At 41.2% G+C, this 13,538-nt stretch overlaps 1 protein-coding gene across 15 annotated transcripts in view; it reads right to left on the bottom strand.

The window, feature by feature from the left end:
- The window catches only part of RBFOX1 (RNA binding fox-1 homolog 1), a 1,793,461-nt gene extending 1,791,141 nt beyond the window's left edge, over window positions 1–2,320 (bottom strand). For all 15 annotated transcript variants that reach the window (XR_012647710.1, XM_075010515.1, XM_075010513.1 and 12 more), the window contains exon 1: window positions 2,156–2,320. Coding sequence is in view for 14 of the 15 variants with exons in the window: in XM_075010515.1 (XP_074866616.1) it covers window positions 2,156–2,296 (141 nt within the window). In the remaining variant the exon portion in view is untranslated. The remainder of the gene's footprint in view (window positions 1–2,155) is intronic.
- Between the last annotated feature and the right edge of the window lie 11,218 nt (window positions 2,321–13,538).

The following is a 13,538-nucleotide window of genomic DNA, read 5'->3' as shown; positions in this document are numbered from 1 at the left end:
ATTTGAGGGGAAGGGGAATGGGGCTGTCACAAACAAGTTCTCCAGAGACAAAAGGCCAGCCAGTGCCTCAGACAGGAGTTAATGAGATTAAATGGACCATCATCTGACTCCGAGGCCACTCTTCCACAGGACAGAGGGCCTACACAGAAGTATATTGTAATTTTTGATTGACGGATTTTCTGTCTCCCGATCATCAGCTGAAGATCATTCTTGTTCAGTGGTTATAAAAGGAGAATGAAACCCCCAATCATCTCTTCCTTGCTCTCCACTCATGAACCAACAATGGATGAAGAACAAAGGAAAACATTGGACTGGGGAATAGATACTGACCAAAAGAGCTTCAGCCAGTAAGACCACTAATCTATGATGAGTGAGACCTTTCCTTTGTCTTACATTACAATGTTAGTTGTGTTTTATCTTTTATTTATTTTTTCCAAATTGGACATATTGCTTCTTTGAAGCAATTAAAAGTTGCTTAAAATCTTTCTGTAGTTAAGACATTTGTTTCACTATTCTATCGAAAAATGGTATGTTTGGACTGAAGCGTTTTGGCAAACTCCATTTGGGATAAGTTTTCCGCTTATCATTTCCTATTAACAAATGACAGACTTTATATGAGCATATGCTATCCAGGAGAATTCTGGGCAGCGCAAGAACATATTTCTGAGGGAAAAGTCTGGAAATGGGAATTTGCTGATGTTACCTGCAGAGTGATTCATGAGTGGCTGGCTGTACTTCGGTGCGATTTACATGCTGAAGGCTGCAGATGAACCAGCCAGGACTGGTTGCTCCTATAGCAAATCTGAATAAAGGGCACCTAAACTTGGTGAAGAGAGGGAATCCAGCTATTCCCCAGTCCAGATTGTAACCAGGAAAATGTCACAAATCTTCTTTTGGATTCTGAAATGTTCTTCCACATGAATTTCCTAGTTGACTATATATTCTTCTCCAATTGATTTGATGCAGGCTGTTTATCTCTCACTTAGATATTAAGTGTTGTAATAAAATCCTAGGCTCCAATTATCTCAGAACAACAAATTCAAGTTTTTATGTAATATTTTAGTTTCATAGTTCATATGCATCAACACTGTCATATTTTCATGTTACATCACACATCTAATTCAAAAACTAATCATACCAAAACACCCCAACAAGACTTCCAATACTGAATTCTGAAGTTGAGCCCAAATCACAGAAGTTGAAAATGCAACTGACCATTGCATAAGGAACTTCTCTAGTCAAATATGTGAAACTATCCATTTAAACATGGAAATACTGTTCATTCAAATCAATATTAATTTTTGGGCACATTAATTGTGTGCACAAGCATGCATTTCCTAATTTAGACACCAATTCTTAGAAGTGTTTGTTGTTGTATATGCCTTTTCTGAATTAGTTTTCACTTAAGTTTGATTTCTCTTGTTAGGTGGCTCGCTGTGTTCCCAGATTGTCACTTATTATACAATGCACATAGAATTTTGCTTTGTTTTACTTCACTTTCTGTTATTTTGGAATGGAAGAACAAAAAGGAAGCTGGAACGTGTAAGAAGTGGTGATGTTCAGAACAACTGAAAAAGTTGAGTCTTGAAATAAATATTAGCTGTCAATTCTGCACTGTTCCCCAGCAAATGTAATAATGTTCTTTCACTATTTTTTGAAAACATCAAGCACACAAGACCGAGAGAGAGAGAGACAGAGAGAGAGAGACAGAGAAGGATATGCCCAGTGCAAAAAAATGTGTTAAGAATGTTGCAGAGAGCAATGTTAGCACGCAAGTTTTCACCCAGCTGCTTTATTAATTATTATTAGTTGCAATTTTCACATTCGGAGTAACATCAAGATTTTCTGTTGCTGAACAAGTGTTAACATTTTCCTGTCATACATTTTTAACCTTTCACTTTACACAACAATAAAGCAGACCAAAACCTGCATGTACTTAGAGAGTCACAATCACCTCTATAATTCTATAAATAACCTCTGCACAATAACTCATGGCATATATAAAAGCAAAAGACAAGGTCACTTACTATGAACAATTCATGATCAGTTACCGTGGCAACAGAAATGTGGCAACAGGGAAAAAAAGGCATAGTAATAATAATAGGATATTTCTATTATGTAAGCAATGCTTATGATTTCTTCAGTGGGGGCTTACCTGATGTTCTGAAGGTCTTGGCCCTGATTCTTCTCTTGTGCCAGTTTTACACTGGTGCACCTTCAGTAATTTCAGTAGAATTATTCCAGGTTTATGCTGGTGTAAATGATGAAAAGATGAATGTCCTGGTTGGTGGGGCATTTCAATCCTGCTTTGTGCAGTGCTGCTTTCCTCCCACTGTTTCTTTTTTTAATTCTTGTTTTAGATACTAGGTGCTGTTATCTGTGGCAAGCATGCTTATGGTTTATGGTTGCAGCCTGGATCCTGGCAGCACTTTCTAGTGATTGGCATCCAAGGGCTGATACACCCCATCACTAGCGGGATGGGGAAGAGGCATTTCACATCCCCACAGCCTATGTTGGGGTGGAGGTGCCTCACATCTAGGTGCTGTGTGGTTCAGCAGGCTGCAAACTTTAATATCGCCCTTGATATTAGGGTGGTGTAGCCTATCGACCAAAGTCATTACTGGGGCCTTTGTTATCAGGGCAGCCCACTGGCCAGAGTTACTGCAATCACCCCTGCAGTCAAGACAAGATGGACTACTGGCCAGAGTCAATACCATTGATGGGTGGTGGCCAAAGTAGGAGGACCCAGGCCCTCCCTCTTCACTGGGTCCCAAGCCAGGTCTCCATTAGTGGCAACCACCACCAACCACAAGACAGCAAGCCCAGTTCACATTCTGTCAGCAAAATCCCCCTGAGTCACTTCCCATTCAAGTTCCAGACTCTCTACCCTTTGCAATCTCCCCATCTGTATGTGAGGGTCTGGCCCATTCAGCTGGCCTCTGTGCCTGGGAGGGCAGGCAGCCCTCCTCCCTGGAGCTAGTGACATACCTCCCTCCCCTCAGGCCATCAGCCCAAATTACAGCGTTTTAGAGACTGGCTCCTGCTGGATCATGCCCAGAAGAGCTGGGGAGAGCAGCATGGCTTCATTAGCTAAAAGAGAAGGGTTAACTCCTGTTGCAGCAGGGTGGGCCTGATACACTCTGTCACAGTTGGTTAGCACTGAAGACCACCAGGTTGTTAATGATTCCTGGAACGTGCTGAACCAGAAGTATCACACTGTGTTGATGACACTACTCCCAGAACCTGAGATTCCCCTAGCAAATATTGGATGACTGAACACCCCTTTGCTTGTTTATTTGGTATATCCTATCACAAATATATCACTTGTTAAGATTTATACCAAGGAGTTCCAGAGAATAGTCAGACATGCTATACAAACTAGTCTGATGGGCCTCAGCTCAAGGATATTCATGTGCATTTGCATGTCATCCTGAAATAGCACTCCTTGCATATGAACATGTTTCATGGGAGCACCCCAGCCTGTGTCTTACAGTAATGTCATAGGGGCTGGCTTCTGCCATAAGGCTTTGGACAGGTCTTGCAGTCCCTGATTAATATGGAGAGCAGTCTTTGCTGGAGCAAAAACTGACAAGATGTTAAACAGCTTGTGGGACTGCTAGATCATCAAGACCAGAGTCTTGCAAGTAACACATGTAGTTCAAACCGTTCTTTCAAGTCATCCAGTAACAGTGCCAAGGATACTACGTTCTGCAGAGATGACAACAGAAAAGATTTTTAAGTAGTGACAGAGGACACTGGTGTTGTTCAGCTCTGCACAAGGTCCTCTTGTGGTCAGAAATGTGACCAGGTACGGGGCCAGGGTTCTGTTGACGTACCTCCTTCTCTTTCTCAGTGGTGTAAATCATATTCTTGATACCTGTGAAGGTAGACACTGCTACACTCCATAGGGCCCCAGTGACTCACTATCTGAGTGTAGATGACTTACAGGTATTGGCAGGACCAGTGCCAGTCTTATAAGGCTGGTGCTTGTAGAAGGAGCCTATAGGTCTCTTAACAGTGCTGTCTAAAGACATCAGAGCAAAGGTTTCCTGGTCAGTCATAGGAAGAATACTTGCCTTGGTGACAGTGATGAGTAACAGATCTTCTCTATAGGCGGCGCAGATGTATAAGGAGTTTTTAATACTGGGAAACTGCACTGGTGTCTCAGCAACAATAGACCTGATTCCTTTTGAGCCTCATCCTATGATGCTGGGGTTGATATCCATCCCTATAAAGGGCACTTCTGCTTCTGTCCCAGTGCTCAGAGCTGCCTCTTTCCAAGTGCTTGATGTCATCAAAAGACGTGTAGGTGTCAGCCTCAGTAATGAGTCAGAAGTGAGCTTTAGTCCAGAATTAATGTTGATGCTAAGTCCTCCTTTCCTCCATCTTCTCTACTGTTGTCTTAGATGTCGCCTGTCTACTCAATGACACCCTTGATGATATATCTTTTCAATTCATAGGATACCAGAGCTGATTTCCTTCAGGTCTGTGGAAACCCCATGAACAGCTTCAGAAGACAGATTTCCAGCCTAACATCTCAGAATTTGAGAGTAAGGCAAAGTGAACACCTGCTGTGTACATTGCTCGGGGGAAGAGGGGGTAGAACATCACAGGAGGTGACAGGGACTGAAGCCCATACAGATTTTGAGTCTCTTATCGAGGAAGCCCAGTAAGGGGCTAGGGTGGGTTCTGAATGGAAAAAATCTAGTCCAGAATAAGTGAATAGTCAGTGGAGGTCAAAACAGATAAGTGGTTCTGATGGTTTCCAAAAGATTTTTAAGTTTAGCCTGAATTAAGAATTTCCATCTCTCTGCCACAGGATGCAAAAGAAAACTGAGCAAGGGTCATAGTCACTTCACAACCTTATGCAAAAGAAGCACAAGGAGCCCTAGGACTCATGTGCAGCCCCAACAGCTAGTTAAAAATATCCAGTCTCACAGATGTAAGGCCATTGTGTGCATATACTGAGATCTATCCTGCCACAAAATTGCACAAATAAAGTTTTCAAAAATGACTTAGGAATCCAAGTTCTACTTTCAAGGATAACTTAGGCACTTCGGAGCCTAAGTCTTACTGAAAGGCAAAAAAAAGGGCAAATTACTAAAACTTGGGTTTTAGAATACGTCTAAGGAGAGAGACATCAGCTGAACCTTTCAAAAGTTCCTGGGCACTTAGCTCCTCTTCAGAGACTTTGACTGCTAAAGTAAGGCTACGTCTAAACTACGAGACATAACCACATGACTGCTTTCATTGTAAATACCATTAGCTCAATTTAGGGAACACTAAAATATCGACATCATAATGTCGTCAGAACCTGCTGGGTATAGCATTAAGTTCAAATTTAAAAGTTCAGATAAAGGCCAGCGTGGAAGTGCCATGTCTTAAAATCGAATCTATTAGCCTCCAAAGGTGTCCCATATGTAACCCACAAAGCACAACAGTACTCCTTTCTGACCACTGCTCTCCAGGTGCACAGGGATTAGGTAACAGGAAGATTATGAATTTCATATTGGGACCAGGAAGCCTGTGGCTGTGGGGTGTTTGTTTGAAAGACTGAGTAATGTCTTTCTTTCTTTGCTATTAGCACTGAGTCCGTATCTACCCATTACAAATAATCCCAATATGGAGCTGGTGGTTCTGTCTCTACAACTGATATTTTTTCTGCACTGCCTGATGCCAGCTACTGCCCTGCTGCACCACCTGGCAGCAAGGCTCTTGTGGGGGTCATGCTATCATAAGAGGTCAAGAAGCTTCTTCTCAGCAGTTAACATTCATGCATGTCTCACTCCCTCTCCCACAGGTGCCATGCAGTTGGGGTTTTTCTCAAGCTGAACCACATAACACAGGTAGCCCCTAACCTAATAAAAGGACATGCCTGCCTTTTCATGCTGACCATGCTGCCAGGCAGCAACATGTCCTGGCTTACATGCTGTTAAGGCTCCAAAGTCAGGAAAGATTTTTGGGGGCTTGCAGCTGCTGGGGAGAAGTCTCTCTTCGGGCACTAAGATTTTCTGGGCCATTCTGTCACACAGGGGAACTACTTCAATTGGCCCTCCACCAAAAATATTTTCTGGGCCTTTCTGCCACAAGGGGGAAGTCTCCCTAAGCAGCTAAGATTTTTGGGACCTTTCTGCTGCATGGGGGACAACTTCAACCAAGAGAAGTCTCCCCCAGCAAGCATTGCTCCCATCCCCACAGGGTTAGGCAACTTCTGTGTTGTCAGTTTCTGTGTAGTGAAGAGGGAAGACAAAAATCTTCTTTCTAGCCTTTTCTATTCTCTGTCTTCTAATTGTGCACGTCTTCATGCAGGGAAGAGTGGGTGGAGGGCCAGTTAAGAATAAGACTGTGCACAGAAGCTGAATAATAAACTGGGAAGCCAAATACGCCTCCCACCCTTAGCAACTCTCTTTTTTCACAAACTTTATTCTGAGCACTTTCTTAATGCTGTTCATTGTCTTGTGTTATTTTCAGAGACCAGATGCAACCAAGGGAGAGGGAAAGTCCATGGATGGGCAGATGAGAGCACAGACTGTGCACAGAAGCTGTATAGTTCACTGGGAACCCAAAACCCTTCCCTTAGCAACTCTTTTCAAAAACCCTTCCCCTTTTTTCCAAATCTTTATTATCTACTCTTTCTTCATGTTTTTCATTGTCCCTGTATTATTTTCAGGAACAAGATGCAAACAAAGGAGGGGGAAGAGTCAGTGGATGGCCAGTTGAAAAGACACACACCAGTTGAATTTTATAAAATTCTTGATAATTCAGTTACAGAGGAAAGAGATTACTGTTCACTTTGCCGTCTTTGTTGATGCTCGACTCTTCCTTCCTTCTGACTGGAAAAATGGACATTTGCTTACCATGGGAGGGGAATGAGGGCAATGCAGTGTGGGAAGATGATGTCAAATACCAGCAAACATACCCAGAATGCTATACAGATGAGGGAACTTTGGGATAGGAAAGGTTCCCACAATGCACTACTGCAACAGTCAATGTTTGCCAATTAAGTATGGCAGAAATAAGTTGCCTTTGTGAAGAGCATGTGGGGGGGTGAGGATAGTCAAATTTGAATGTATAAAATCCAATATTAAAAAACTGATGTTAATACATTTTAATTTATCTTTTAGTATAGACATACCCTAATTTGACACTTCTGAAAACTGTCTCATACATAGCTAGAAAATATGCATACATCCTTTTTTCATTAGGCAAATCTAGTTAGTAAACAATGATTACACTAACTGAGTAGTATTTTCATACATGTTATACACCCAGGCTACAGCTACACTACAGGGATATTTGGAAAGAAGCCCTTCTGGAATTTCTCTTTCAAAAGAACTTCTTTCAAAAGAGTGCATCCACACACAAAAAAGCAGAGACTTTTGAAAAGGGGCACTCTTCCTGAAATGGAAAAGGAAGAGAGATTTTGAAAGGAACATCACATTCTTTCGATTTACTTTTTGAAACAACACTTTTGTGTGGAGATGCTCCATGGGATCTTGCAAAAGAGCCCTCTTCTTTCAAAAAATCTTTTGAAAGAACTTGATGGTGTAGATGCAGTCCCAAAGTATTGGTTGAGTTATAGTATTTGTCCATGGCTGAGTCTACACTTGCCTCCAACTTCAAAGGAGGCATGTTAATCAGGGCGATGGGAGATTACTAATGACTGCTGCGGTGAACACAAAGCACTTCATTAGGCTAATTCTCCCCTGCAGCAACTTTGAAGCTTCAAACTTCGAAGTGCCAGCATGCATGTAGCTGTGGGCACTTCAAAGTTTGAAGCTTCAAAGTTGCTGTGGGGGAGAATTACCTAATAAAGTGTTGTGTATTCTCCACAGCACTTCATTAGTTATCTCCCGTCGCCCTGACTAACATGCCTCCTTTGAAGTTGGGGGCAAGTGTAGACAAGCCCCAAGAGAAATAAAATTTTCAAAACCCTATGTGAATGGTCTATTGTCTAAAATAAGAACACATGCTAATTCACTGGGATATTGAGCCAGTGTTTTGCTTACTCATTTAAAAAGGATGTTTGAGTCCCAATGTTTGCAATAGAATATTTTCTCCAAGTTCTGGAATTCACTAAACACTAGAATGAGGACTTCTAGTTTAATATATTTACAAACAAATTATTCTGAATTGTATCTGGATTACATATCTTTGAAAGCAATACAGTAACTTGATCAATTTTTGGCTTGTGCACCTGTCAGAAGAATATTTTTTTAAATGAATGTTTCTGTAAAACCAATTCCAAATGCACATCTGCCATTGGAGGTGTTTTTAAACTATTCTGTCTGCTTTTCGACTGAAAGGGACTCTTTAATTGTTTTCTTTACCACCAGTTAAAGGTAACCATCCTCATTCCCCCACAGTCTCAGCTTTGTTTTTCCGTTGCTTTTATTTTTCTTTTGGTACTTTGCTTTTGAAGACCATGTAAAGAAAACCTTGGCTAAATCTATGCCAGAAAGGGCTGTCAACAAAACTGGCATGACAAAACTCATAGAGCATGCATATTACAAATGCGTTCTGCGAGCAGTAAATCAACAGAATGCAGCACTTCTGTTGGCAGCATTCTGCCATTCCCCCAGGAGGAAGAATGCCTTTCTCGACAGAATATGTGGACAGAAAGCCAGCTTGGATGCACTGGGGGTCCCCCTCTGTTGATAGATGAGGCTTCTGGGACACTAAGGCAGCCCTATCTGCTGTGCTTCTGGTTGGCCGTTCTGTCGAGAGAGCAGCTGCAAAGTCTGGCTGCTCTCTACTGGGAAGGCAGATTGACAGAGCAATCTGCTTTCATGTGTGGCCGTGATCTGTTGACAGAACTTTTGTCAGAAGATATCTTCAAATAGTAACTTCTATCAACAGATGGCTGTAGTGTAGACGTAGGCCTGGGGAACAGTTACAAGAGATCAAAGACAATGGCAGGATACATCTGGACTGGTACATGAGGACTTTGTAAAACATCAGGTCTTACGATCTTTTACAGATCTTAATCTGCACAGGAAAGTTTTGAACTCTTCTATGCAGGTTTCTACCTGCAACTCAAAAGTTAATTTATGGATTGAGGATTTCTGTTGAACATAAGAACAACCATGCAAGGTCAAACAAAGGTTCCATCTAGCCCTTTATCCTGTCTTCTGACAGAGGCCAATACCAGCTGCCCCAGAAGGAGTGAACAGAATAGATAGTCATTGAGTGATCCCTCTTCTGTCATCCATTTCCAGCCTCTGACAAACAGAGGCTAAGAACGCAATTCTTGCCCATCCTGGCTAATACCCATTGATCAACCTAAACTCCATTAATTTATTTAGTTCTTTTTTGAACCCTGTTAAAGTCCTGGTCTTCACAACATCCTCTGGCAAGGAGTTCCACAGGCCTATTGTGAACTACATGAAGAAAAACGTCCTTTTGTTAACTGCTAACTATTAATTTCATGTTGTGACTCCTAATTGTAACATTATGGGAACAAATTATTTACTTATTTCCTTTTTCACTTTTTCCATGTCTGTAATGATTCTGTAAACCTTTATTATATACTCCCTTAGTCTCCTTTTTTCTAATCTGAAATGTCACTATTCATATAGCACCTGTTCCAAACCCCTAATCATTTTGTTGCCCTTTTATGAACATTTTCCAATGCCAATATATCCTTTTTGAGATCTGTATGCAGTATTCAGGATGTGGGTGTACCACTGATTTATACTGAGGCAATAAGAAATTCTCTGTTTTATTTTCTATCCCTTTTTTAAATTATTCTTAACATTCTATTTGCTTTTTTGACTGCTTGTCATCTTATTCATTTTCCCCTATACTTAAAATGTAGTTCTTCTCCTTAAGAGTCTTAATGAAATTAGCAATGTCAGATTCCATGTTTGTTTCACTCCTTCCAGCTCAAAACTGTTCAGTTACTACTAAATGTATTGTTATCTCCCAGCTGACACAAATTCAAGGTAGTTTCTGAGAGTCAAGTTGGCTTCATTCCTTGTCATACGCCACTACCAGTACTATAATTTCCACAAACCTAACTTATTCCTTCAATTTTAGATCTGGTCTGAAAAGTGACTTTGCAATAAATAATGGCATAATGGAGTTCTGTGCACATTAGTTGTCAATGACTCCTTAGCAAATAAAAGGTGCAGCTCAAGTACCTAACTGCTACTACTTTAAACTTAACTGGCAATCTAAAAGCTAATGCAATAAGGGAGCTCTGGGCATAAGATGCAGCTTGAAAGAAGAAACAGGAATGTGTGTGTATGCATGCGTGACAGAGAAAGAAAGAGAGCACTGAGGCAGGAGTTAGTGAGGAAGCAAACAGGTGAGAGGGAAAGTACTAGAAAAAATAATAGCTGTTTAGTGTAAGTAATGTTCTCCTGGGTCTTGAAATGTAGAGGTCAAGAAGCCTGTAAAAGCTATAAAAAAGTGAATCCATCTCTCTCTCTCTCTCTCTCTCTCTCTCAAATGCACATGCACAAATCAAGACAACAATAAACAATTGCATTATAGTGGAGTTTTGAAAGCTCTTACCAGGGCCAGGAAAAAGGATTATCATTCAGAGTTTAGAATCAGAATAGATTATTATGAATAAAACAATTATTGCTGGGGGTGGGAGGGTTGGAGTAACAATGCTGATGGACTATGGGTTTAATAAGTGAAGTAAACGGAAAACGTACTTACAAGACTCAGGGAGCAAATTCAAACTCAGTTATTGAAATTGTATCAAAAATCAGCACAAAGGTGGCTTAACAGACAATGTAACACAGTTGGACTTTTGAAAATTTTAATATTCTTCATCTGGAAAAGGAATGATGACCAGTTAGCAAGTATGAAAAATCAGAATGAGGATGACAGGTAGTTGGTGCCCATGTAAGACAAAGCCCTGAATATCAGAACTGTCTCTACAAAATTGAGACATTCGGTCACCCTGACTGGCAGTTTGAAATGGTAAAGATATGGCTGTGTGTAGATACAAGCACCTGGAAACAACTGATGTTACTCCATTAATTTGCTATATGTTATCCAGGATAGACACCATGCCCGTGTACGAAAAAGCCATTCTGATCGTATTTCTAAATATTTCATTTTGAAATGTACAAGCAGCCTGGAACTATCCCTGTAGTATTGAAACTGCCCAGATCTAAGTGCAGAAAGGTAAGGCAGACCTTATACCAAGTTAAAAAGCAGGAGTAAGGACAAAAACATGGAGTGGAATTTAAGGCTACGTCTACACTACAGGATAAATTTGAATTTAAGGCAGTTACCTTGAATGTACCAAGTGACTGTCTTCACTGTATATACTATTAGCTCAATTTAGGGAACACAAATATTGATAGCATAATACCATCAGAACCAGATGCATGTAGATTTAGGCTGAAATTTAACAGTTCAAATGAAGGCTAGTGTGGAAGCACCATGTCTTTGAATCAAATTCATTAGCCTCCAGAGGCTGAATGGCACTGTTGCATCTGGCTCCCAGCTGCCCGCCACTCATGGCAGCCAGGAAACTGATCAGCCCAGCAGCCCTGGTCAGTTTCTTGTTTCCTGTTAATGGTGGGGAGCCAAGAAACTGTGGGCACTGCCACATCTGGCTCTCGGCTGTCTGCCACTCGTGGGAACTAGGAAACTGACCAGTGCAGTAGCTCTGGTCAATTTCCCAGCTCCTGGAAGTGGTGGGGAGCTGAGAAATTGCAGGCACTGCTGCACCTGGCTCCTGGCTGTCCGCCACTCACAGGAGCCAGGAAACTGAGTAGCGCAACACCTGGCTCCCGGCTGTGCCTGGCTCCTGACTCCACCGAGCCAGGTGCAGCAGTGCTGGTCAGTTTCCTGGCTTCCCCCCACAAGCTGTGGGGACCGAGTAACCAGGCAGCAGGGTGAGTACTACCAGGGGCGGGGGTGCAGCAGAGTCCAGTGGAGGGTGCACCAGGGCCCAGGCAGAGGGTACAGAATGGGGGGTGAGGGAACTGTGGGATAGGTTCCCACAATTCACTGCTACAACAGTCAATGTTTGGCCACTCTACAGTGGCAGCACTAACTCAGCTTTGTTTGGACTTTATGGGAAGTGATGATACTCAAAACAGAATTTATAAAACCCAGCATTGTAAAACCGAATTTAATAAAATCGAATCTATTTAGTAGCATAGACGTAGCCTAAATGCTCTGGTTACCATATGAACTGTCTGACTACAGCTGGAGTATGTCATTTGATTGAGTGGGTATACACTTATTTCAAAGCTTTTTTCAAGAGAGGATATGGCTGACACAGTACTCTAAAAATCAGGAAAAGGTGAAACAAGGCCTTCTTACAACAGCAAATATTTTTCTTTGCTAAACAGAGTTAAACAACTCTTGCAATTTTATGGAAGTCCTATGATTTCCTCAAAGCCTCTCCTGTTTTAATCAAGAGATTACATAAGATTCTCAGCTTCCCTTTAAAAAAAAAAGGCAAATTAGCAAATTAAAGCCCTCCTGGTTGAGGAAAGAAGTTTGAAAATATGAACTGAGTTCATTCAAAAACAAAAATAAAAATAATCTCAACTTGCAAAAAATCAGATTTTTAAAATCAATTTCATGGATTTTTTCAGTGCCTGACTTATGATTTTATCACTGAAAGTTGGAAGGACTGTGTTAACATTAGCCCCCAATTGATACCTTAAAATTTAAAGAAACGTTCAAAGTCTCTGTAGTCCACTCCAAAAAGCAGGAACATTTTCAGCTTACTCCAGACCACCGTTTACACAAGAAATTGTAAACCAGTTTATCCATGCTGAAACAAGCAATCAATAAACTGCCTTCCTGAAGTTTACAGGAAGGTTCTAGCAGGATGGAATAGCCCAGTGGTTCCAACCTTAGCCTGCTAAACCCAGAACCATGAGTTTAATTCTTCAGCAGGCCATTTAAGGATTTAGGGCAAACAGAATTAAAAAAAACCTGTCAGGGAGGGTGATGGCTCCTGCTGTGAGTACAGTAGATTGGACTTGATGACCTCTAAAGGTCTCTTTCAGCTGTGTGAGATAGGTGTATAATTAGGAGTGGTAGTCATGCTGATTCTAGACCACTTTCAGTTTTTTGATAACGATCATTTGCCTTCATGTTTGAACACAGGAAAACAAAATGCAGAACTCCTCCTCCTTCTCATAATCCTTCATTAGTAAGAGGTCATGTAGATCATAAGTGTAACACATCTGCCACATTCAGTTGAGTCATCCATAGATCATAAGGCATCCTGGAAGCATCAGTTTACTGCTATAGTTGTGTGAGGAAGTGGGTTCTGTCAAATTCCTAATACTGTAGTCTCTTTTTCTTTTCTTTCACACTGTTTCAATCAGGTGTTCCAATAATCTTCAGATTTCTCAAAATATCTGGGACTACAAATTCTCAGCCCCTTCCAGTTCTTACAAATGCTTTTTAATACTTGCCAAAAAGTTGTTTGGGTGCTATGGTTCAATTTCAGGTGAATTTCCTGCATTTGAGCAAACAATACAGGGAAAGTAAATGTTTAATAATGTAATTTTGTCTGTGTGTAATTTTTCCTGCCATGTCTAGTTTTT

This window comes from Carettochelys insculpta, chromosome 16, assembly GCF_033958435.1.
Source record: "Carettochelys insculpta isolate YL-2023 chromosome 16, ASM3395843v1, whole genome shotgun sequence".
In the NCBI taxonomy this organism is placed as follows: Eukaryota; Metazoa; Chordata; order Testudines; family Carettochelyidae; genus Carettochelys; species Carettochelys insculpta.
Note: the sequence above shows the minus strand (reverse complement) of the source record. Positions and strands in the feature narration are given on the sequence as shown.